The sequence below is a fragment of the Colletotrichum acutatum genome (genome assembly GCF_030867785.1).
Source record: "Colletotrichum acutatum strain CBS 112980 chromosome Unknown BDZ83scaffold_19, whole genome shotgun sequence".
NCBI classification, from domain to species: Eukaryota; Fungi; Ascomycota; class Sordariomycetes; order Glomerellales; family Glomerellaceae; genus Colletotrichum; species Colletotrichum acutatum.
The window spans coordinates 145851-170429 of record NW_026849013.1 but is presented as its reverse complement, the minus strand read 5'-3'; the positions used below and the strand labels follow the sequence as shown (position 1 = coordinate 170429).

The 24579-nt window shown below is 54.4% G+C and overlaps 5 protein-coding genes across 5 annotated transcripts; 2 read left to right on the top strand and 3 right to left on the bottom strand.

Annotated features, from left to right (window-relative positions):
* Positions 1-3992: 3992 nt before the first annotated feature.
* Positions 3993-4993, bottom strand: BDZ83DRAFT_571144 (CAP-Gly domain-containing protein; the record flags this gene model as incomplete). Its single annotated transcript, XM_060504382.1, has 2 exons — positions 3993-4481; positions 4760-4993. 2 exons carry the CDS (start codon positions 4991-4993, stop codon positions 3993-3995), a joined length of 723 nt encoding a protein of 240 aa, XP_060368169.1.
* A 7963-nt stretch (positions 4994-12956) lies between these two features.
* On the top strand, positions 12957-15666 carry BDZ83DRAFT_717257 (uncharacterized protein; the record flags this gene model as incomplete). Its single annotated transcript, XM_060511929.1, has 3 exons — positions 12957-12999; positions 14341-14875; positions 14961-15666. The coding sequence occupies 3 exons, from the start codon at positions 12957-12959 to the stop codon at positions 15664-15666; spliced, it is 1284 nt and encodes a 427-aa protein (XP_060368168.1).
* Positions 15667-16543: 877 nt separating this feature from the next.
* BDZ83DRAFT_738978 (uncharacterized protein) lies at positions 16544-19005 on the bottom strand (the record flags this gene model as incomplete). Its single annotated transcript, XM_060513034.1, has 2 exons — positions 16544-17489; positions 18988-19005. 2 exons carry the CDS (start codon positions 19003-19005, stop codon positions 16641-16643), a joined length of 867 nt encoding a protein of 288 aa, XP_060368167.1. The 3' UTR covers positions 16544-16640.
* A 1556-nt stretch (positions 19006-20561) lies between these two features.
* On the bottom strand, positions 20562-22385 carry BDZ83DRAFT_610255 (oxidoreductase family protein). Its single transcript, XM_060507581.1, has 2 exons — positions 21940-22385; positions 20562-21871 (listed from the first exon to the last, which is right to left on the bottom strand). Exons 1-2 carry the CDS (start codon positions 21992-21994, stop codon positions 20739-20741), a joined length of 1188 nt encoding a protein of 395 aa, XP_060368166.1. The 5' UTR covers positions 21995-22385; the 3' UTR covers positions 20562-20738.
* Positions 22386-23620: 1235 nt separating this feature from the next.
* On the top strand, positions 23621-24541 carry BDZ83DRAFT_717254 (aldo/keto reductase; the record flags this gene model as incomplete). The annotated part of the gene is made up of 1 exon (XM_060511928.1): positions 23621-24541. One exon carries the CDS (start codon positions 23621-23623, stop codon positions 24539-24541), a length of 921 nt encoding a protein of 306 aa, XP_060368165.1.
* Between the last annotated feature and the right edge of the window lie 38 nt (positions 24542-24579).

The following is a 24579-nucleotide window of genomic DNA, read 5'->3' as shown; positions in this document are numbered from 1 at the left end:
ATCAAGCAAGTCTCGCAGTAGGTAGTCTGACGGGGAGTTAAGGATGAAGAAAAGAAGCTAATGTGATGCAAATGCGTGAACGTCCCACGGGGAATCTGTAACCACACAGACAGCCGGGCCCCTTTCTCATCTTCTTCCAAGTTCCCCCGCAAACCTCCCATATCAACCGCACATCTGGTCCTCGGGATCCCTGCATCCCGACCGTCCCGTGCCTCGCCAAAACTCCGGACAGCATCCTCCCTCCCTCCCTCTCTCTCTCTCTACCTCTCTCTCTCCTCTTCTCTGTTTCGTTCTGTTCTGTTCTCTCTCTCCCATCCAGCCGAGCCACATTCATTAAGTGAGAGGCTCAACGGTTTCGGTAAGCGGGAAAACAAGGGGACGCCAACGGGCAGACAACCAAGACTTCACGCGCTGGCGCCCGCGGCCGCTCCCCCCCTCCTCAGCCGAACGAAAAACCTCCGACCACGCTGAGACGGCCAGCCCCGTTTGAGCGCAACTCAAACCGATAGAGCTCAATGCTATATCGTCCATCGCACGCCCGGTTGTCTCATCCAAGCGCTGCCCTTCCTTCTTTTTCTCAGGTCCCCGTTGAGGTGTATTCATCCTCACCACTGTTATCTCCTGCGTTGTCTACTCCTTAGTCTTTTTTCTTCGCAAGCCATCACAGAGGCAGCAGTTGGCTACCTTTGTTCATCCCAGACTCTAATTATATCGCGTATCAGACCGCCAATATGCCCTCACCTTTCATAATTCACGAAGGCGTACCGCGGCAAAAGTCTCCCAAACAACCCACTGGCGCACCTCAGATTCTCAGACCACACTCCCATCAACTCCAGACAACCGCAGCTCCATCTTTGTCGCCATTGACAGCCCACATTCGGGGATCGGCATCAGCCCTGTCGCGCGGCAGATGGGCATCTGCACCCCATCCCAGATGGTCCAGACAAGATCGGCCTGAACCATGGGCAATCTATCCGTACCTCTCAAGTTCTATTTGACGTCTTGCCATTTCGGTGTTCCGGCAAGGTATAGTCAAGGACCAGCACATAAACCACTAATACGAACCCCCTTAACCTCTGACAACGACGTCCCGTACAGATTGCCAAAAGAGCCTCAAGCGAGAGAAAGAGTTCACATGGCTAGGTCCATGCCCTAAATCATAACCCCTAGATGATGAACCCTGCATTACTGTCCCTCGCCCGAGATGAGTCTGCTTCAACAAGTGATTGACCTGGTCTCCGGGTCAGTTCGGATGCGAAGTTCTTACCTAGGGTTTGGCTCTTCAATTAGTTTCCTGGAGATAAGTAGCCCTCGGTCTACCAGCTGGCCTTCCCCTTCAACAATTCCACGTGGTGTTCTTTTTCCTGCCACATGCTTTTGCCGAACCTTTTCCTCGCCCAACCTTGCTCGCCAACATGTGCTGAGATGGGCCATTGCTGTTCCGCATCGTCCTCCAAAGATACATCAGAAGAAACCTCCCGAAGAGCCCGGATACGTTCTCGGAAGCTGAGGCTGTACTCGTTTAGTCTGCTTCGCCAAGGTAAATCTTCGGAGGTTTAGGATAATGCCGTGTCCGGCTGATGAGCCGGCTCCGTGTGGTACGATGAGCTTACCCTCACGTGGCCAGCTTCCGCTTCCGCTACTGCTCCTGAAGCCTCGCCTTGACTGACGGCGCGCAATCGCGGCTGCTCGCCATCGCGTCACGAGCAATCCACCTGATCAAAAACTACAGCGCGGATGAAATCCACGTCTGAATCTTTTCTCTCTCAGTTTCGCACTCCGTTCTAAGGCCGAAGCTCCGTACTCGGCTGTCCGACCCAGGCTGACCCCCGTAGCAGCCCGCCCACGACACTTTTGAAAGGCCGCAAACCCTCCTCATCCATCCGGACACCCCGGTCCTTTCCCGTATGCCCTTTTCTTACTCTCGTAAACTACCGCCCGGCACACACCTCCGACGTCAAACTCCAAGCTTTCCTTCGTCATATCCATGGACGAACAACTCTGGATGATCCGGAGTAGGGATGCGGCTTTTGTCCCAACTCTCCTCAACATAACGTTTGGCACTGCATTATATGCATTGATCCCGCGCTTGTCTGATACTTTCTACTGGCCCCCAATTTGGCCAGCTTGACGAACGCCACGCCAATGCAAACATTGTTTGTGGTTCGCCTGCCCTCCCATTCGGCAGCTTCGGAACCTTCCCTGCACCTTTGCATTAGGGATCGACCGTCGTTTAGTCTCAGATGCCAAACTCGTCTCTTTGCCATCCATGCGGCAGAAATCCTCGTGCTCGTCTCTGCCAAACCTCATAGCTCGATTCCTAAACCTTGACTCTCATGGGAGGCCGTAGTCGGCTTCATGTGAGATGCAGCTTGTTGACAGGCATCGTTGAGGTCTTCACGCGTATGCAATATGTCTCAGGGTTGCGAGAAGCCTGCAGGAACCATTGTGTTGCCATGCTATCTTGCAGCATTCATAGAAAGGATGCAGTCTTCCAACTATCTGTGAAATACCATCAGTCAAAGCTGGAATTGAGAAGTAGATGGGAGAAGAGAAGGGTTGCCTGTCATCTAGCAGCCACACTCGTACATCGGGTAGAAACCCATGCCAGGTATATAGTAGTTGTAGTTCCGGTTCAAACACCTGTAGTGTCCGAGAATTTCGTTTATCCCAGATCCATGACTGCCGGCTAGTATCGACGGTGCTTCCCCAGATCATCATCTGCCCTATCCGCAAGGAGCCGCAAGACTCAGCACGGGGTCGGCAGACACCTGATTCACGCTTTTCAAAACCTATCCAAAGTTAGCGAGACTCATTCTTCCCTGACAAACGTTGAATAGGATTCCTGTCTTCGCTCATGCCATTCCTGAATACAAACTTACCGCCCAATTTTTCTCCTACACCCCACAAACCCTCCTGTTCCTCTTTCCTTGCAGACTCTTAACCTTTATCCTATTGTCAGAAGATCAGGCACCGAGAACGAGACCTCACCCTGTTGTCTGGATCGAATCACGTCGCCGGAGCGGACCCTGCGTAATGAAACCATTGACACAAAACGGTATTGTGATATCTATGCATGCCCCAGTGAAAATTCTGACCTTTTAGCCAGCAGAAAGTTCACAATGCGTCGATGAAGTTTCGTCGCTGAAAGAGCCTCAACAACACTCCGTGAGAGAACAGGTGATTCTGACACCAGCACTTTACTACTGCTCATGCCTCTCCCGCAGAAAGTTCTGCAGCAAGCGCTGGTAGAACAGAACATCGACTAGCTCGTGAGGCCGTTTAAAGTCATCCGACCGAGGTGACCGTTGGCCCTGATCTGGATGGCGTTTAGAAGCCATCTGGTTTCGGACGCTAATACCAGGGTCAAAAGCATTGTGCGCAAAGACCTGGCTCGGGAAGCAACCGGTCACAGAAAATAGGCGTTCTCATGCCGCCGGGTCTGACTCGGAGACTTCCTCCCCGTGGAAGACGCCAATCGATGGTTATAGCGAGCCAGGTTCGGATTCTCAAAGACAGGAAACGAACTCAACCCCAGGGCCGGTTCATCTGAAGATGTGCCGAAAGTAGGAGAAAGCAACGAAGTGTCGAGAAATGCGATGGACTTGGACACCGTCCGATATTCATGATACAGATTGGGTCTGGTCCTTGACGACACAATCGAACCACCGGTTTCGCACACAGGGCATTCTACTCGAAAGAGGAAAAAGCATCGAAACTTCCTATTACTGCATCGATACCCCACTGGCGAGTTTGCTGATCAGTCCAAGACCTCAGCTCTCTGTCGAAAGAAAATAGGCCCATCTCCACCAACCGCTCGTGGAACCTTGACGCGCGAGTTCGTCCCATTTGCGTATCCGGACTTGAGCTGGGGACTGCTGCACAGAAGAAACGGGGTTTGTCTGCAAGAAACCACGCGACCGTCTGAATGGGTCTTGGACAAGAACTCCAAAGCGCGGCAAAGATGGCGCCGAGATGGCGCTTCGCTTCTGTCAGATCTCTTCCATGTCTTCCAGGTCGTCCAGGACCGGCCAGTCGCCAACCTCTACCCGCTCGGGCCTTACAAAGACTCCATGCTTCAGAGTCGATTCCTCGCCCCAGTACCGCGTTCCGGCAATGCTGCCGTCGTTCTTACCAACGGGTTCATCAAGATGAACTCCGATCCAAGGGCCCAGACCGCCAGGGATTTCCTTGACATCACCAACATACCGGACAGTTCCTCTCCGAGAATCTTCTCCGCCCACACGGCATCGCTTACCGACTTGAATGCCCTTTTGCTCGATTTCTTGCTGCAAGGCATCAATCTTGGCCTGCTCGTGGCTTGGCGCGTCGGGGTCGAAGCGACCAAGCTTCTGAGCCTTCTTCCAGGCCAGCACAGAATCGGACTTTTTGGCGTACTCCTCCTCTGGCATAACGTACTTCTCAACTCCCGAAGTATCGGTAAAATTTGGGCGAGCTCCCGCCGGCCGAGTGTCAGTCACCTAAATGTAGAACGATCAGTCGTGGTTCACCTGCAAGCGAGCATGGCTAGCCGTTCGGCTAAGAATGCAGCAAGTTGTTAGTCCCGACCACAGGCTCACAAGCCATGATACCACCGGAGGCTGGATAAGTCATCTCGGTTGTATCCGTGATAATAGCTACAGATCACCCTCATAGATCCGACAATGGCATTGCGGTCATGGAAAGAAGAAGTATCCTCAGGAGTTGACCTTGACAACGAGCTGGGTGGTAGGTTTAGACGGATATGGGGGCTACTTACATGTAGCTCGGCGTAGGGTGCCAGAGGGAAACCTGTCAAGTAGGCGCTGTCTTCATCGGATGCTTCAATCGAAACAGTCGCCGAGGCTGTTTTGAGGCTGATTCTCTGGGACGAGGGCGGGATACCGGTAATGGGTTCCAGCTTGGACCTCAGCTGGGTGATGGTCCATGATGGGGTGATGCGGCGCTCTGACGAGGAGTTTTCTGAAATGACATGCAGAGGAACATCGGCCATGGCGGGCAACTTGGGCTGGTTTCTGGGGCCGAATGGAACGAATGCAAAGATATCCGGGCTAGACTACGAGGAACACGTGGGGCCTCGTCGAGCTCGTTGGGTATCTGGAGTTCTGCGAGGGTAAGGTAGGCGAGGGAGATTTGGTCGGAAGACGTTGACGAGCCGCGAAAGGGACGATGACGGCAGGGTCCTGTAACCGAACAGATTAGGTACCAACCGGGCAATTTCCTCTGGGCCGAGGAGGGGGGCTGCACAATAGGGCTGGATGGGAACGAACCCGTTAGATGCAAGTCAGATGCACGACCCAGTGGCTCTTGGCTTGCTGAGGATTGGGGTAGCAGCGGGGTGAACGGGCGTACACGATAGAGTAAGGTAGGTGCCGCGTCGGTAGACTGCCCGGTGACGTTGATTGAGGTTGCAAATGGAAATTTTTCGGTCAGGGTCAGGCTCCAAGAGTTGAGGTGCGGTCAAGAGAAGTTCACTCGTCGTGTGTGCCTGGTCTGAAAATGAGGTTCAGTGGGTGAAATCCGATCAAGAACAAACATGGAGGCGGTTCAAGCCTCACTTACCAGGAAGTGGGTAACGGAGGGGGTGTGAGAATAGCGCCTGACGGCATTGGCGGCATGGACGTCCAGTCTCAACCTTCCCTCAACCCCACCAGCCAGCCGTGCCAGCTAAGGATGGAAGGCTCCAGCCACAAACAATACGTACCTTTGTGTAACCCCTCTGCCCCTCCTCCTTCTCGTTCCATCTACCTTACACACCTCAGTACCTCCCTCTGGTGCCTATTCCCTAGGTACTTTACTGCTAGGCGTTTGCTCTATACTGCGAGAGGTACCTCCATCCGTACTCAAGCAGTAAAGCTCCCGCCCCCAATCCCTCCCAATCGAACCAAGGGAAAGAGAAGCATCATCGGCACCTTACGAATGGGTTCTTCTCCTTCTTCTCCTTCTTCTCCTTCTTCTTCTTCAACTGAGGTGATGACTTGTCAATCCATCCGCCACATCCTTCCTTGTCGGTGTTTTCCCCCCGCCATTCAACCGCCGCCTCGTCCTCATCCTCGCCCAACCTCTGTTCGCTCACCGCCACATGAGAACAGCGAGGTCAGAATGAAAACAGGATTCCAGGCTTTCATTGTACATCACCAGTCGTCGTTAGGCATCCCTGGGCAAGCCTGACTGGCGGCTTTGTACCAAGCATGGCAGCAGTTCCAATTCGGACACCACGTCGGGGACATCCACGACACGACACATCCAAGAGACATGCCAACCCGGGTCTTCAGTCAAAGCTGAACCTTGACGCAGAAATAAGAATCTTGCTCTGTGACATTGTCACACAAAATCAGGTGCAGCCGTCCGAGACCGCTTCAGACAAGTTTAACCTTCGGCCGGTGGGAACAATGCCATTGATCATGATTGGCGAGTCGCCGTTTGCAGTCCTCAATTACGGGAACCGTTTGGTCGGGAAGCACAACATGGCAACAGCGGCATCGATGCAGTCAAACGCCAGATTTCGCGCATGCAAAGCTCCGTCTCGTCTGGTCCGCTCCGGTCTAGCCCACGGCCCAATTCTACCTAGGGTTACTCATCAGCACTTGCTTCACAGTAGCCATTGTGACCCGGCAAACGGATCTGATGTACCTACAACGGCTCAGAAGATGCCAAGTCATGGTTTGTAGAACCGGAAAGAGGCATTACCTCTATCAACCCTTCGAACACAATGCAGAAGATGCCTCTCGCCATCTCTCATAGGTATGCAGACACCACAGCGAGCTCCAGGGTGCGTGCAGGGCCACCAGCACCGCGAGGATCTGGTCACTGGTGAGGGACAACGCAAACGGTAAGATGAAACATCCATAATCATGTTCGTTGCAGAATCATGATAACCCACACACACCTGCCCGCGCACATACACACAACCATCTCAGGTTCAATCTGGTTAGTCGGAGCGGGCATGGGACATTTGCTCGCACGCTGCCGATGACAGGCCGCGGCAGAGAGACTTCGACTCGGGATGGACAACCCCATTGACATGCACACACACACGCACAAACCGCTTTCTTTTCGAGAACAATCCTTGACCTCCCTGATGAAGGTGAGATTCGATTTTCATGTCTATGCGGCGCCCTGGTCACAAATCAATTTTGCGCGTCCGAACTCGACCAGACTGCATTGCAATCATCATTATCATCACATTTTATTACCCTTAATGAGACTATTGAAACCCACTTTAGGAAGAAGGAACACCGGAATGAAAGCACAGCAAGTTAAAATTTTCAAATCGCTTGTCATTACCATCGTTTTCCTTGAGCTGGACTACCGGAGCCTGACGGCATTGACAACCGCTGGCCAAGGACGATGTTGAGCGTTTGAGCCGTCACGGACAAACCACCTCCACTACGCGCTAGATCTATCCTTGCTACCCGATCCGCCAGTGGGCTGCCGCTATGCCTAAGAAAGATCCGGTTCTGCAATGCTGATTGCCGTTCACCGCCACGTTGGGTTTCGTTTGTGTCACCGACAATTTGGTGCTCAGGTCGAATCCTTTTCGAGGCGGTAGGAATCATCAACTGCAAGAAGACAAGGAAACATTGAGTGACTTCGTTCTGACCGCAAGCCCAACGGCGACATCTAGGCGAAGGATGGTAGGGACAGAAGGAGTGCATATATCACGAGAGCAGCTTTTCTGCCCCAGGATAGCCTGAGCTTCACCAAACACTCACAACCCAACGCTGGACGATGGACTACCCTTCCACCTTTTGTGCGGAATATGCCCATCCATCTGTTCCTCTTCGCAGATCGCTTCATGACGTTGGTATCAGTCATGGTGCGGGAACAACCAGAAAGGCAGCTCCGGGACAGGGATCTCCACAGGCGTATAGCCAGCGCAGCACCTCTGGCTATATCACGCTCTGCTAAGGAGTCCGGAAGACGTACCGACTACGAAGATGGAAATCCCCTCGCCCGTTGTCACCCTTGCCCTTGTTTCCAATCTATTGCCGGGACACCATGGGGGCTAGGGAGTTGCCAGGTCTCTGTAGCATGTCTCGCCATTTGTGATGGGATGAGAACCCGCAAGGCTGGTTCCCCCCGAGACGACCTCCTGCTAAGCAAAGCCACGATGCAAGGCCAGCAAACGAATGAGTTTTTAGTTTTTTTATAAAGGGGGGCAGCGAGAGTGTTTCCCAATTAAAGTCCAATGGCAGTATCCCTTTTGGACGTCAGCCCCGGGATGGAATGCAACCCCAGCAAAAAGGTGCCTGGTAGGCTGGCGGGCGGCTACTAATTACGTCGAGGACCATTTAATAGGCTCTCGAGTCTCAGTGCCACCAGGGCGGGAATCGACGTACATGAGCTTCAGCTCACTTGACTTGCTTAGTCGTGAAAGGACGACGACGGCACGGCTGTGCAACATTCACGCAGCACTCGCGTACGGCCGACAGAACAGTCATCATCATCCCAACAATAGGCGCTGCAAGCCGTCGTTGATCACACAGATATACAATAGCGTTGTAGTGTGCGAGTTGCCGACCTCTGTTATCCTTCTCTACGATCTCGGGTTCGGTAACATTGTTTAGCGAGCAAACGCAGTAACAGACGATGACACGTGCGTAAAACAGCGCCGTTTTCTTCCCATGTTGCTGTTGGCGTTCGGATAACTACATGACAAACATGCCGAGCGGGTGTCGGGTCATTCTCACCACTTGTCCTTTTCCCTATGCGGAAGGGTTCTGGTTATCATCAATTTCCATGGTTCCCTTGTTTCGCATGCCGTGTAGGGCCCTGATCCTTGATGGAGAGAATCTGGGCGCGGAGCTGGATAGCTGGCCGAGGCCCCCGGCCTGCACACTAAGCCGCCAGCCGCATGTATGTCATCTACCGAACGATACCTAAGGGCCACAGCGGAGGGTAAGGGCAATCCAACGTCAGTGGTATCGATCAGTCTCCTTGGACTTGCTCATCGCAAGCTTTGAATACCGCAATATTGATGCTGAGAAAGGACAAGGTGCGCTATGGCATCCGAGTCAAGGACATACAAACTACCATGCCAGATGTAAGCGGCGGTGAGCAGTTCTGTTGGTTCGTCGTGCTACGTACGATATGGCTTCTAGACGGTGTGCCCTGGTACATTGATAGCTGGCGACGGTGCTGGTGTCTGCTAACGTTAGACTACGTTAGGATGAAAGGGCAGCCCGAGTCATCCTCAGAGCAGCCCATCACAGCCAATTGCCAGCTGACCGACACGTATTCAAACACCTTTTTTTTTTTTGACTATTTTCCGGGCAGATTGGGTGCCAGCAATCTACTTTGGGCACGAGACTAAGTCCTAACCTAGGTAGCCAAAGTTAGCGCGTTAGTTTTTGGACTATGACCTCCCGAATCTAAGGTTAGGTAGTCAGATTGCGTGAGGCATAGACAGGTATTCAGCGCTGGAAAGCCTCACGTTAGTCAAAGTTTGTACCTGACCTGGGCAGGTGGTATCGGCAGACCGCACTTGCAAAGAAAAGGACATAGAGGCGCTGACGGAAGTTGTTCGTTGCGCGTCGGATCAAGGCAATGTAATAATAGTGTAAATGGCTCCCCACGTTGGAACTTGGGGTGTCCATTGCACGGACGGCCCTTTGCCAGACTCGTACTGTACCTCGTCCCAAGGCTAGACTAAGGTTGCAAAGAAATTCCCCTAGCGCGATTGCCTTACCAGGCCGTCGTCAGCAATGGAACGCCCGGAAGAAGCAAAGAACTGCGGCCCAAGGGTTGTGAAATGCGAAATGAGAAAAGGAGCATCCAGAGCTCTACCTACACTACGGAGTATTACCTAGCACAGTGGCTAGGCATCTCTCGGAGAGGTGCCCTGCATACCCAGAAGCAAGAAACATACCCCAGATACGTTCCGATGATGTGGCTGGGTACCTCGGAGACTAGAGAAAACAGTAAGTGCGAGTAAGTTAAGGTTACAAGCCGGCCAACTCTCCCAGGTACCCTAAGCAGATTTGGCTGTCACGGCAGGTAGCAAATGGAGAGTAGCTACTTACCTTGCCTTGCCTTGCCTTATCCCGCCGTGTTAGTTCGAATAGGGAAAGAAAGACGAATAAGAAAAGAAACAACTCGATAGAAGATCGGAAAGAGGGAAGGAGAGCGAGGAATCCGTACCTGAGGCATAAGTTACCTAGTACTTTGTCCCGACGTCGACAACTTACTTTTGGTACGGTACCTCAACCTCAGTCTCAGTCTCAATGCTTCCCGTCATCCAAGGGCAACCAACCTTACGTCTCCCCCATCTCAACGCACGCACACAGCAGTCTTCATGTTGGATGCCGTTCCGATTTGCTCCACGTTTCTTCCCATGAATACACAATCAATCTCTGTACGACGCCGCCATCTCTTCTCGTACGCAGCCTAATGTCCCCGAACGGAGTCAATTCTTACTTCTTTGCCTTTCCTGCTGGCCATTAGTTGCTCCTTTATGTACCGCCCCGTCGTCATGTCAGGCACCGATGCCTTGGACACTGGTCCAGCTATAACACCGGACTCCCGAGACCCCTGGGAGGTAGCAGACACGCTACGAACAGCCTAAGCAAGCCATGTGTGGCTTGACTAGACGCCAACGACGACGTCGTGGTCGCCTCATTGCCATGGAGGGTGGACAACACCGACGGCGCTGGTGCGGCAAGAAAAAAAAAAGAACTACCACTACCACTACTACTACTACTACTACTACTACTACTACTACTACTACAACCACCACGGCATACAATGATGGTCAAGGATGCGACTACGACGACCAAAAGAGGGCTGCTTGAAAGCCGCTAGCCAGCAAAGCAGCGAGCAAGCATGCCCCAAGTTGCATGGCGATCATGGTTCATGGCAAATGATGCAGCCAGGCCACAAGCTCATACTTGGCCTGTCCGCCGCAGTGAAAACATTACCGCCCTGGTCCTGGAAGGCTTTGCTGGACGGACGCTGCACGCTGGGCTGCGCTGCATATCTGACCGCCAGTTCATCATCAGACCAAGGCAAGGGCCAAGCCGAGCACCACCAGCATCAGCACCAGCAACAGAGCCAGCGAGGCAAGGCAAGGCGAGGCAAAGCACCACTTGACCAGACGGAAAGGGAGGCATTCCCAACACGAGACAAGACAGACTTTGTAAAGGCTGTTCCTGGCTCGCCCTCATGGATATGGCCGTGGGACATTGGAAGCAGGGCATGAAGGGCATTGATCAAATGTTTCTCAGCACAACCTAGCCCCAGCCCATCTGCGGGTAGTCAACCGCCCTCGACGACTCGTTCGGCAGTGGCGCATTGTCACGCCCGCCGTTGGCTGTCCGGCCTCGTCGAGACAAGCCTCATCTTACATTCATTGTGTCGACCGCACAGACATCAGGCTTGCTGTAAATCTTCTTCGCTCTTGTTCTCCCGCTGCCGTTGCCGCTGCCGCTGCCAGATGCAGAGCACAGTACTGCGCTATACTGCCGGCTCTTTATTTTCAGATTGCTCAGCTCATCAAATCGATCCGCGCCATCGACTTGTCAATTGCACTAGCACTAGCCGCGGAAGGGAGCCGCCCAAGACAGTACAAGACACACATGCAGCCTGCGTTTGCTTGCTCTCACAGACCCCCGTTGAACCCGTTAGGATCGGCGAACAGCATAAGCACAAGTTCAGCAAGTCGGAGATGCGCACAGGCAAAGGTGGAGGCTGTTCCCCCCCTCCAAATCAGAGTAGACGAGACCAGGGTGAGCCACAGTTGAGAGCAGTTCCTTCAAGTGTGCCCGGCCAAGCATCGGAACCCTCGTTGTCCCTCTTTGGCCGACCCATCCCTCCCATCAGATAGATGGGTTCCTCCGCCGGTGTTCCAGTCTCCGATCCTCCAGACGCCTCTTAGCTTCTCGCCTGCTCGTTGCTCAACTATGCGCGCCGTCATACTTTCGCGTTTGACTTCTACGTGTGCCAGAGTCGAGGGCCCAACCAACCATGGGGTCAACTCTACGAGGCTAACCGCTGCCTCCGAAGTGTCTGTCATAAGTAGCGGTTTGCGAGGCCTTCCCCATCAACAACATCTCTCCTCGCCAGCTGTCTGCCTAGGAGAGTCAGCCGGCACGAAGAGGATCCCATGAAGCGGGAGCCCATCTATTACAACCCACAAGCATGCGCATGTGCGAAGTCCACTCGACTCTTCATTGCATCAGCAACCGCAGGTTTCAAACATGGGGTCCACAGCACCCGTATGCGGTTTCGTGACAAACTGCTGCCCACCACATTCCGCCCTCTCCACGCTTGTCTTGCCCTAAACACACGCTCATTCTGTCGGGGACCCTAGGATTATGGGCCATGCACACTTGACGCCCTCTCGAATTTCCAGCCCTCTTCAACCAGATTCCCACCAGCCTCCAAGTCGAACCGACGCTCTACGAGTCTGGGAGGGAGCTGTGACCAGGTGTGGTCATCATACACGGACACGAACCAACCCTTATCCAAGCAATCCTTATGACCAGCGTTTCTTGGATCCCGCTCTTCGGAGAAGCTGTCATCCAGCTTGCTCCATTGACTCTGGCTTTGACACCGCATTAAACGCGCTGATCCAGACGTACCACGGGTTGCACATGGCCTGCTCTACCCAAGTACCAGAGAAGCATCATGCATGAATTCGTGGCCATGCCATTTTAGTACCTAGCTTGGTAGCGGACATTCGACCCAGAACTTGGAATTCCATTGTATTCTTTCTCGCTCTCTCTTTTTTTTTTTTTTTTCCCTCTCCTCCCTTCTATGCTCTGCTCTCCTTATTACCACAACGACCCCTCATGACCGGAGCTGCAATCTAGGGTGTCGACATACGGGAGAACACCAGCCCCAGGCCAGACGCTAGACAGGGCATGTTGCAGAGGGGTGTGTCTTGAAAAGAAAGCATGGCAGCCACCTGGTGTCTGTGAGCGCGCTGCGGGAAGGGGGGCGTGTGTCTTTCAAACATGTGCCCACCCATGTCGGTTCCCAAACTATGCCTGGGTGAAAGTAGCCCTTCATGAGCCTTATTCGACAACCTCTACCGCATCGCATTCTTCAATGAGGGCAGGGCAATAGACGGAGTGGCCCAGGCAAGGGACGGACGGCACCAACAAGATCCCATCATCTGCCACTGGTCATTCCCTACCTATATGCGAGCTTGACATATAACTTCTGCCCTATTACTACATTCACTGCTCGCTGCCGGTTGCTGCTGCTCGCGCTGGTGTTGTTCTGCAAAAGCTAACCAGCCTATGCCCTTGCCAAACACACACATCCTCACACACCCTCTTCACACGCACACACACACTTCCCATCCGTACCCAAACCTCGTCTTTCTCGTCGTCTCTTCCTTCTCCACAGCCGCGGTGGCTCTCTCACACACTCTCTCTCTTCTTTCTTGTTCGCTGCTGCTGCTTGGCTCCGTCACTGTCGTCCTGGGTCTAAACTTGTCTCCTCCCACGCCCGTTCTTACACACACACCTCCCCTGCTCCCACTCGCTCTCCTCTCGTTTCTTCTTCGATGACTTTCCTCTCGTCAGTTTAAGAGTCTTTTGGGCCTGTCACTTTGTTAATCAGACCCCGGCTTCCGTCCCCCACTTCGTCCTCCACCTCTTGAACCCATCACCGTCCCTCAAACTACCACTTTCTCGGTCCATTTTAATTCTTTTCTCTTCCATTCACAAACTGCATCACCGCAAGTTCCCGACGTAGACCGGCTTGTACCTTGTTTCCTTGGCCTCTACCGACTTCCCGTAGGAGAACGATGACTCTGGCAAAGCTTCGCTTTCTGATGAAGACTTCTAGCAGCCTAGTTTGACCAACGTATACTCACGCCGCCGCCCTCTTTTTGCTGTCCGCCCGCTCGCCTGCCTGCGTCGACACCGAGCGAGCTCAATTTCCGATCATTGGTTGCCGGCTTCTCTGACTGGCCCAATCATGTTGATGACTTCCTCAAAACTGCCAGCTACGCCGCCATCTTGATCTAAAACCAGGTCCCCTTTTCCTTTTCAGATCTTTCCCCCCCTTTTGCCTATACACCAGGATTAAACGAAACGCCTTTTCCTCTTACCAACTTCGCGATCGACATCATCAACTGTTAAGACACGGCAGAATCAGAGAACTTTGTTGCCCTCACCACTTCCAGCAACGGGGCCAGCGTCACCGGTCTCCACCGCTCTCAACCCGTGATCCTACTCTAACCCACCTCTGCCGTAATTCCCAACGAGTAGACAGACTGCCCTGAACTTTACGTTACCCGCGAAGCGAAGAGAACTTTCAACAAGCACCGATCAACCGTCCCCATTTCGAATCTGGTCGGGAAATTTCACCGACCTTCAACCTTTCAAGTCTTTCAGAAACTGCCCTTCTTGGGTGGTGTCGAGCAAACCGAAAAGCTGGCGCGCGTCTATCGCGCCCATGACACAAGACCGTATCCAACCTACCTAGGCGGCCAAACCGTCACCGTGGATATCGCGTCTCTCCTGAAGGCTCCCGACTCAGATGAGTCCTCCACCGCTCCGCCTCAGCATACCCGATCTTCGTCAGACCCGTCCGCAACCGCAACCACGGCGGCCACAGCGCCTGTCAGCGGGCTACCTCCGTATGGCCCGCCTCCCGTAGCACCGGGCCTGGCTGTGAGCGGCAAGCGTGCCATGCCACCGCACGTAGCGGAGTCTCCGGCCAAGAAGCAGAGCAAGTGGTCGCCGGAGGAAGATGCCTTGATCATCGAACTTCGGGGGAGCGGAATGAAGTGGGAGGACATCTCGAAGCGTCTACCGGGAAGAAGCGCCATCAGTTGTCGACTGCACTACCAGAACTACCTCGAGAGGCGGAGCGAGTGGGACGAGGAGCGCAAGAACAAGCTTGCCCGGTTGTACGAGAGGTATGATTTGATCACAAGAGCATCGAGATCACCCTTGATTTGCTTTGTTCATCTTCAGGAGAAGAAAACTGACATGTTGCATTAGGTTCAAGCCGGAGATGTGGGCAAAAGTTGCGGAGGAGATGGCCGTTCCTTGGCGAGCCGCAGAAGCCATGCACTGGCAGCTTGGCGAAGCGGACATGGCTCGAAGGGCCGGCGTGGTGCCCTTTTCTTTGACCGCAGTCAACGTCGACCAACCTGGCGGTGGCCACCGGCACTCTCCTTCTCGGGGCCACATGCACACCCAGTCCCAACCTAGCCTGCCTCGGGACATTGGCGGACCTTCCCCTCGATACAGCCGACCACCACCGCCTGGTATATCACCAATTCCCGGTGGACGAGTCATCGCCGCCCGGCGCGAGAGCGTTCCCGGCAGGCCGCTGATGGGGCCGGACCCGACTGAGATGGCGGGTATGGGGCCGGGTGGCCCCGGTTTAGCACCGATTCAGGGACTTCCGCCAGGCCGAGGCGGGGGCATGCTTCCGGGAGTTGCCGAACTGACCACCGGTGTCAGCCCATATAGCACTCCAGCATACGCGATGGGCGGTATACCTACGGCAAGCCCCGTGCCCAGCGCGAGAGCTAGCCCGGGACCGCTCCTTCCCGCCCTCCACTACCCACCGCCTCACGAGCAAGCTGGTGCGAAGCGACGAGCCAGTCCGGGCACAGAGATGATGGGCTCAAGAGAAACGAGCCGGCGACGGCACATGGACCCCCGCCAGGAGGAGATGGATCGGCGACGTGTGGCATGATTGCGAGGGCAGGGTTAAAGCGGTGATGGCGCGGCGAACTCTGGAGTTGGGAACAAAATTCTTTCTGAGGGGGGGACGACACGAATCGCCTTCCCCCCTCTTGATTTTTTATGAGAGCATGGGAAACCTCCGAGGATTGTTTTTTTCGTCCAAAGTGTGCGGAGGGCACGACACACGGCACGGGAACAGCATGTTGCATCGGGATTGGAGCAAGATTTTGTCTCATTTTTCTAACTTCTCATACACATAACATCGTTTTCCACCCGAGGTTGACGCTATCTCTCTTGAAAAAGCTTCCCTCATGTCGGGCAACGGATCTCCTCACGGCCACGTCGTCTACTTCGTGTCATTTTACTTTTTCCCCCAAACTTTTTTAACTTTTTTCTCTTTCTTTTCTCCTCCTCGTACTCCTCTCCAAACTTGCCCTTTCAAAGGGTGGTCGTTTCTCAGCCGGCGATGTCGCGAAGAATGGGAAAAATAAAACAATACTTTTTTGCCGTTGGGTTTTTACGGTACCCGGCAGGTTGGGTGAGGGAGGGACGGACGGGGCACCGGATCGGAATCATCATTTCATACCCACAAAAAATTCACGAGGGGTTGGTGTTGTTGGGTAGGCAAAGGTGTTTTTAAGAGGGGTGGGACGGGGGAAGAGGAGGGGGGGGGGGATAGTATGTTTATGAGCGTGTGTTGGTTTCTTCTGTATGTATTGTTCCGGACAGTTGTGCGAGAGACGGGAGTGGCAGATGACCAGAGTGGGGAGAAAGAGAGAGTCCGAGTGTAGTGGAAGCGGCGAAGAGTAAACGAAACACGTCACTTGATGAAGAGATGGATTATGGTCATGATAGAATTTCAAAGGTCCCTAGATCACGTTTTGTTTGGCTTGCCTCTATTGTTGCTGTTGACAGTAGTGTCACCGTCTTCCCATCTCATCCTTCTGTATTCCTTGGGTTATCTAACTATCCAGACGTCCCATCTCATGAGTCCCGACAAAAGATGGCCCACCAATTATCCCTCTCGTAACCGCTCTCGAGCACCCTGCCCCCGACCTCCACCACGTCCTCCTCGAGCTCACCCTCGCGGTAGAGGTGGTAATACCTCTGGAACGTCTCATCCTTGGCGGGTTCAGCGGCGGCTTTCTCCTTCTCTTGCTCTTTCTCTTGCCCCTTGCCCTCGGATTTCTCCTTCTTCCCCTTTGTCACCCACGACACGAGCTGATCCTGCGCAGCGCCGGCGTCCCACCCGCGCCGGCTGTTGCCTTGCTCCAGGGCCCAGACCATGACGAGGACTTTGCCCCCTTGCTCCGTAGCAGTGCCGGGCCGCACGGCGGAGAGAAGGGCTGCTACGGCGGCGCGGCGGCGTTCGCGGGTGGACATGTGGTGGATTACGGCGATGGAGATGGCGAAGTCAAAGGCGGAGGTGCGGTAGGGGAGGGCTAGGGAGTCTGCTACGAGGACCTGGTTCTTTGGTGGTGGTGGTGGCGGTGGTTGTGCCACCGGCGGCGCGGGGCGTTGCTCTGGGACCAAGGCGTCTGTGTTGGCCTTCTTGTTACTGCCCTTGTTCTTCTTCTTGGGCGCAGCAGCGGCATCAAAGTGCGGCGGCTGGTAACTCCTCGCCAGCGAGACGAGGTTTGCGCTCCGGTCCGAAGCCACGATGAAGAGATCGGGGTTGACGCCAATGTACTTGCCGTTGCCGCAGCCCGCGTCGAGGCCGACGGAACCCGGCGGGAGGGAGAGCAGGAAGGAGGCGACGAGGGGCCAGGGCTTGTAGCGGGTTGAGGAGAAGTGCGGGGCGATGGCCTCGTAGACTGTGTGGACGTGGCGGGACTCGTAGGCGGCGGCGGTGTCGTTGTCTTCGTCTTCTGCGGGAGGCGGGGTCGTTGGTGTTGGGTCCTCTTTGGTCTCTTGAGGTGCGCTGGTGGTGGTGACGGTGTTGCTGGGTGTTGAGGCGGAGACAGGGACCGGTGAACCGGGATCGGCGGGCGCGGCCGGGTGGTCGGGGCCGGGTTGGGGGCCGGATGAGACGGTCATGGTTGATGGCGCCGGAAGGGGTGTGTGTGAGAGAGAATATGTGCGTGTAAGGAGTATGTGTGGCGCGTTTGCTTTCAGTCTTCACACCACAGGGCAGCTTAGTTCCTTTCCTGGAGCTTCGGGACCCTTGCAACTTAATCAAGCCCTGCCAGAACGGCTCTTCTCACCCCCTTGCTTTTGGTCCTGCTATATCCGTACGGAGGAAAGAGAGGAGGGAGGTTCGGTCGATCAGGGGGTGTTCTTGCGAGTGCGAGACGGGGAAAGAGAGAGTGTGCAAGGGGTAGTTTTGCTAAGGGCTAAGGTGGGAGAAGACTTTCGGAAGAGGGGATGGGGAGAAAAGTCGGTAACCAGGGCCCTGGTCTACGGTCCCGTTAAGGTTTTGGGATGTCCCGAGTTAAAGATAGCGCCCGCTGAAGCGCGTTCGCGTGCCAAGACACAACGCAGCCTTCTTTTTTTTCTTTCTGTTCTGGACGGATATTGTCTGTGTGTTCCCGTTGCGCTTGCGGCTTTTTGTGATGGGCGGCGCGCGCGTATGGTGTCTGGGAAATTAGTCCCACCAGCCACTGCAGGAAAGGACTGGATTGGGATTGGAATTCAAGGATAGATTGTCGGATGAGGCTCGTGCCCTGCAGATATTGGGAGGCGGCTTTGGTACCTTTAGGGAACGTGGGCGTAAAGGGTGTGTGGCTACAACAGAACAAAGGTAAACGAAAGGGGACGTTGGGAATTTGCGAGCCACCGACGGGAAGATGACGATTTGTGACAATGAGCGGGGGGGAGAGGAAATGTTGTCTGAGCGTTTGCATTTATTGTGTGGCGTCCGTCCGGTGTGCACTCCACTGATCTTCTCATCTCAGTGTCGGTGAGCCGGTGAGGCGGTGTGCAGCGGCTCTTTTTATTTTTTTGCTTCTTTTCTTCATTTTCGTGGGTGTGTGGGGGCGGGATTCAATGAGGGGGGATGTCTTTCGGGAAGGGGGGAGGCGGGGGCCCGCTCCGGCTCGGCGTACACCGAGTCCGGTAGCTCCGGGCTGGGGGAACACAGAACCGGGGCCGTGGCTGGCCGGTTATCTCTACCACATGCCATACCTGGAGGCAACTGAGCCGACAAGGATTTCGGGAGGATGAAGGACTACCGCCACTAGTCTTTGCCGTATGCAGGCACCGTAGCCTCAATTCCCCCGATGACCACTATTGCGGCAGCGGCCGCCGACTGGGCCGCAGAGAGCGGATGGTGGGTGGGCCACGGTCATCGTAGATGGCTCGTGTTCAGGCTGCAGGCCGCAATTGCATGAACGCCCATGAGACTGGCCATGGTTGACCAGCATACATGTAGTACCTTAAGGTAGGTAGCTGGAAGTCGGGCATATTGCTAATTAACACTATGCGGCTTTCCGTCGAGGAAATCCAAAAAGATCGAGATAAAGCGATTGTGCGAGAATCCAGTATGCAGTGGAATATATCTCCATATTCCTTTCTCAGGAAAATTACGGTCATGGATACCTGCAGGCTGTAGCGCGGCACGTGTGTTAAGCGCTGGACTCGAACCGGGGGGAGGGGGACCTTGTCCCGGATCGGTCTGCTCCGGACGAGTGCAAGCCGCTGCTCACGAACTACTTTCGAAACGAACGGGAAAGTCCCTGAAACCAAATTCCTGTCGTTCGTTGATGATTTATGTTACATCCATAACGTGCGAACCGATCATGTTCGATCCATGGTGTTTGCTGCCTGTAATAGCATTACAAAGTAAGGAACAGGAGGGTGAGATAGAGTAGGGGAGTGTATGGATACAGAGTACATTGGATACTGAGCCCCTCAGTAGAGAGGAGCAAACAGATTTGCTAGGGAGGTATGCCGTGTCCGTATGAAAAAGGCAAGACAATCACATTCCAGACCGGGGCTTCAAACGCGTTTGGAATTTTCCAAAGACTTGGTACGAACGGATGGGCACTCATCCTCGAGTGATTTCTTGCGTGATTGTCGTCAGGGATTCTGAGCCGTTCCCCCTCGGCTCGGACTGCCTGCGAAGGACGAGTCCGACAGGAATTGCTATTTCTAGTTTCCATAGCTAACGCATTCTGTGAGGAACATCCAAATGCGCTTGATTGGGCGGGAAAGCAAGTTGGGAAGAAAACCACCAGTGTTTGCTCAATAGTATGCGCCACGGGCCTCTGCTTGCTTTAGGACGCTTTCTTTGATACCTTACGTGCGAACCTCTTTCCGTGCGGCGTTCGGTGAGGCTTCAGCCCATCGCCCCTATTCATACACAGCAAGTGTTGGTGATGCCAAATTCAGTTGGTACCGCTCGGTGTCCCTGTGCCCTTGAGGATTTTAATCTCCGATCCGGCAGGGAAAGACATTTAAGGGTTGAGAGGGAACAGGGGAGAGGGGGCGTTACTGTAGCATGTACTGAGCTATTCTACCTGACCTTCTGTTAGCGACCGTTTGTGCAAGTTCGCTTCACTTCGTTGCACCTGTTTTATTGTTTTTCCTAGGCGTGCCAAATTGTGGCTGGTGCCTTGCAGAGATATCATCCATGGTCACGCGTGGGAATTGGAGATTGTGTGTGACAAAAAGGGATGGATGATCACACTCGTGTCTGATAAACACAACGATCGAGGTCGGGGTCCCTGATGATACCTGATGATAACTAAATGCCCGCTAGCAATATGTTCGTAGCCGCGTGGCATTTGACTTTTTGGTGCCTGGTTTACGATTGAACAGGGAGGTAAAGAAGGAATGCGTGTGGCGGGGGTGAGACTAAAGCAGGTACAACAGGGGAAGAACCGTTGCTGTCATCATGTTTGCGCTACGTGTTCGTAGCTTCGAGAGGTAAATCGAGAGACATCGGCGTGCCGGATCGTAAAAAGGCTTAATTTTATTAGACTTCAACTACGGCACCCCGGGCCGGTTCGGCGGTCCCGGGGTCCCGGGTCTCCCGAAAGCGGGGCCGCGCATTCATAATTCAACTCAAGGTTTCTTTATTATCTAAGTACCCGTACAACCGGATTTATACAACACCGTATTTTCAACCGACGTAACTTCGTCTTAAGCATTACCCAGGTTCAATGGGCTCTGGGCATCAAACTTGTGGGTAGTGATGAGCTCGGGGTACTGGATACCACCCTGCTTGATGACGCTGTCCATCGTCTCCATAATAACGAGAGACTCCGACAGCGGCAATGTTGCGCTCTCCGTCTTTCCGTCGCGCAGGCAACGCGCACACTCATCAGCCTCCCAGAACATGCCATGGCCCCAGTCGCGTTCCTTGTCCTTGGGGATGGGGCAGTCGACAACCTCGACCTCTTCGACGCCCTTCTTGACGACCTTGTACGATGTCGGCCGGTACGCCGGATGGGAGACCTGAATCTCGCCCTTGGAGCCCTGGATGCGTATCGCAGGCGCCGTCTCGCCCTTGTGGCCGTCGGGTGCTGTGTCGACACGCAGCGAGGTGGTGGCGATGCCGGTCATCTGATGCTTGGGAAAGTTGAGGATCATAGTGGTGGACTCGTCGGCACCAGTGACGGGATACTTTTGCACTGAGGCCAGGACCTCGGGGCTCTCCTTGTCGGCCTCGGCCTCGGGCTGCAGGTGGTACAGCGTCTGGAAGATCCAGGTCAGGGAGTAAATCCCCAGGTCGAGCAGGGCACCGCCAGCGAGCTCAGGGTTGACCATGCGGTGGGCGTCGGGGAAGGACAGCTTGCCGGAGGCATCTTCGGCATTGCTGTTGAAGGACAGGTCCGAGGTGGCGCGGTAAACCTTGCCAATGGCGCCCGAGGAGATGAGCTCGCGGATCTTGATACTGAGCGGGAAGTAGCGGGTCCAGACGGCCTCCATAAAGAAGAGCTTCTTGGCGCGGGCCGTTTCGACGAGGATGCGGGTCTGCTCGGCGGTGACGGTCAGGGCCTTTTCGCAGAGGACGTTCTTGCCGGCGTCGAGGGCGAGCATGGCGTTTTGGAAGTGGTGGGAATGCGGGGTGGCGACGTAGATAATGTCGACAGCCGGGTCGCGGACGAGCTCGGCGTAGGAGCCGTAGACTGTCGTATCGGCGGGGGCATCAATCTTCTTGACAAAGGCGCGAGCCTTTTCAGCGTCGCGGGAGGAGGAGACGGCGGCGATGCGGTGGGCGACGTCGGTCACCTCGCGCGAGGCCGGGTTGGTCAGGAGGTCCTTGCAGAAGGCTAGTACGACGATTTGGTCGGTTATCGCGTGGAGGTAGAGGAGCTCGGTTCTATCGGCGCAAACTTACTCTCGGCGATCCAGCCTGTGGCCATGATGCCCCAGTTGACAGTGTGAGGCGCCATTTTGGGAGGTTGATGTGATTGATTACAAGGTGTGCTGCTTGGCTTGAGGTTCTGCTGCTGAGAGTTGATAGGATTCAGCAAGGGAATTGAACGCCTGGGTATATAAGAAGATCGAGGCTGAAGAAAAAAGAAAGAGAAAGAGCAAACGGGTCAACGAGGTGCGAATCGGCGAGGTTGCCTTTCCCTTTTCTATCCCGCGCAACCATCCCTACAACGCGGAGCGGACCCTCCACCCCCAAATTCTCGGAGGTAGTTGCTGCGGGGTACGAGAATAGCAAAAAGGGCAGGGACCAATTGTCAAACATGAAAGCCACTCAAGCTAAATCCAATATGCGACGAATCGTCGATGCAAATCGTAACCAAAGGGGCAACACCACACCACACCAGCACTTAGACCGTAGAATTCCACGGCTGACGAAGTTTTCTGATTGCTCATAAGCTTCATTTCACGGAGCACGCAGTTTGACACTGACGAACCAGCTCCAGGACCACTGTGCTTGGCTCGTTAGATAATTATGAACATCACAAACAAATCCTGGAGTCCCAATGGTGACGGCAAGTGGCATAAACATTAACATAAGCCGTCAAAAACAAGGCGAAACATCAAACAACGCGATGTGGTTTCCGTGCTCCCGTCCCCGTCCCCTTCCCTGTCCCTCGCCCCTCTTCCCCGGGTAAATTGACTTTGGGGTTTGGTGTGACAATGCGTCCTTTTTCGCCGATACTCCGCGATGACACATGGACTCGCAAAGAGCTATCCGGGGTCAGTCAAGACCACTATCGTAACGCAAACTTCGTCCCTGAGGTGAGCCGATTCGACCTCACGGCCCCACCAACTTTTCGACTGCTAGAGTTTCCTCTTTGGGCCAATTTGGAGATTGATTGCGCTGGGGGAAACTCTTCGTGTGGTGAGTGGTGACTCTGGCAGGCGACAGGATGGCGGGGTTCGTGTTGTTACCCCGCGGCGAAGCCCTCTTTTGGATACCAGCGATAAGACGTCATAGACGATAAGGTACTTAAGTACCCTGCCAAGGGTGGTATAACGTATACTGAGGTGCTGATGTGAAGCCATTCGGAATATACAGAAGTATTCAGATCCGCAAGCCTCAGGTTCTCCCCTCCTATGATCTATAGGCCAATTCAACTCGGAAATTCTCAACAGCAATAAAGGAGAACTTGCCCAGAAGACAAAGCTATTTGTAAACCAATCCTGAGGTCAAATTTACCGGGCTGTAGTTTGTGGGTTCGAATCCCACAAGCGCCTTCTTCAACTTTTTAAAGAAAAATTGCCCTTTTGTTCTTGATCTGGATTATTCAGGTGCCGAGTTTTATTGACGGAGACCAATACACTGAAGGTCAATTGATGTTTGTGTCTTACGTACGATACATGCCGCTCTGGGCGCTTCCTGGTTGATGACGAAGGTACCTGACCAACCTCACCTACCAAAGCACACATTCTGCGACAACCCCTCGTCGCCAACAACCTCACCTTTAACACTTCACCATCCCCAATAAAGGTGAACTCATCACACTCCCTATTATCTCATCGTGACACCTGACCCCCACGTATACATCCTACCTACACCACCAACGACAACATTAAATAATCAAACATCCCACCAAAAAATGCCACAAACAATCGCCCCTATCCCCCGCCTAATCTACGGCACAGCCTGGAAGAAATCCCAAACCGCGCCCCTCGTCGCCTCCGCTCTCGCCGCAGGCTTCCGCGCCCTCGACACCGCCGCATCCCACCACTACTCGGAAGAAGGCGTCGGCGTCGGCCTCCGCACTTTCTTGTCTCAAGCTCTGACGCCGGCCGCTCACGGCATCACACGCGCGGGTCTCTACATCCAGACCAAATTCTCCCCCGCGCCATCAGACCTACCCATCCCAGACCAAGTCCACAAGTCCATCGCCTCTTCCCTCAAGAACCTCGCCGTCGATAACAACCTCTTTGCGCCGTCACTTACGGACTCTCCAGAAGGGCAGAAGAACGAAGGTGACGATGGCTTCTACCTAGACTGCGTCCTCCTCCATGCCCCCTACCCCTCTTACACAGACACCCTCCTCGCCTGGCGCGCCCTAGAAACCTACGTCCCCTCCCGCATCCGTACCCTCGGCATCTCCAACGTCGACCTGCCAGACCTCCAGCGCCTCTGCCACGAGGAAGCCGTCGTCAAGCCCGTCGTCGTGCAGAACCGCCTGAATCCGGATGAGGGGTACAACACCCCCGTCCGCGTCTTCTGCCGCGAGAGGGGGATCAATTTCCAGTCGTTTTGGACGTTGACGGCGAACCCGAGGCTCGTGAGGAGTTCTTTTGTGAAGCAGGTTGCAAAGGGGGCGGGCGTAAGCGAGGAGGTTGCGTTTTATGGTTTGGTGTTGGGGTTGGAGGGGGTTAGTGTGTTGGATGGGACTACGAATGAGGTGAGGATGAGGGAGGATCTTGAGGGCGTGGAGAAGGTGATGGCTTGGGCTGACGGTGATGGTGCTGAGGTGTGGAGGGGGAGTTTGGCGGCGTTGAAAGCTGTGCTTGGTGAATCCTGAGGCACGCTGAAAAGGGTAGACACCGATGATGAAGTATG

Bases quoted from the DNA above. Each gene is read 5' to 3' on its own strand.
- BDZ83DRAFT_610255 (XM_060507581.1), bottom strand. From the start codon at position 21,994: ATGGCGCCTCACACTGTCAACTGGGGCATCATGGCCACAGGCTGGATC. The intron at 21,872-21,939 runs GTAAGTTTGCGC...TCGTCGTACTAG, and splicing joins CACAGGCTGGATCGCCGAGA to CCTTCTGCAAGGACCTCCTG.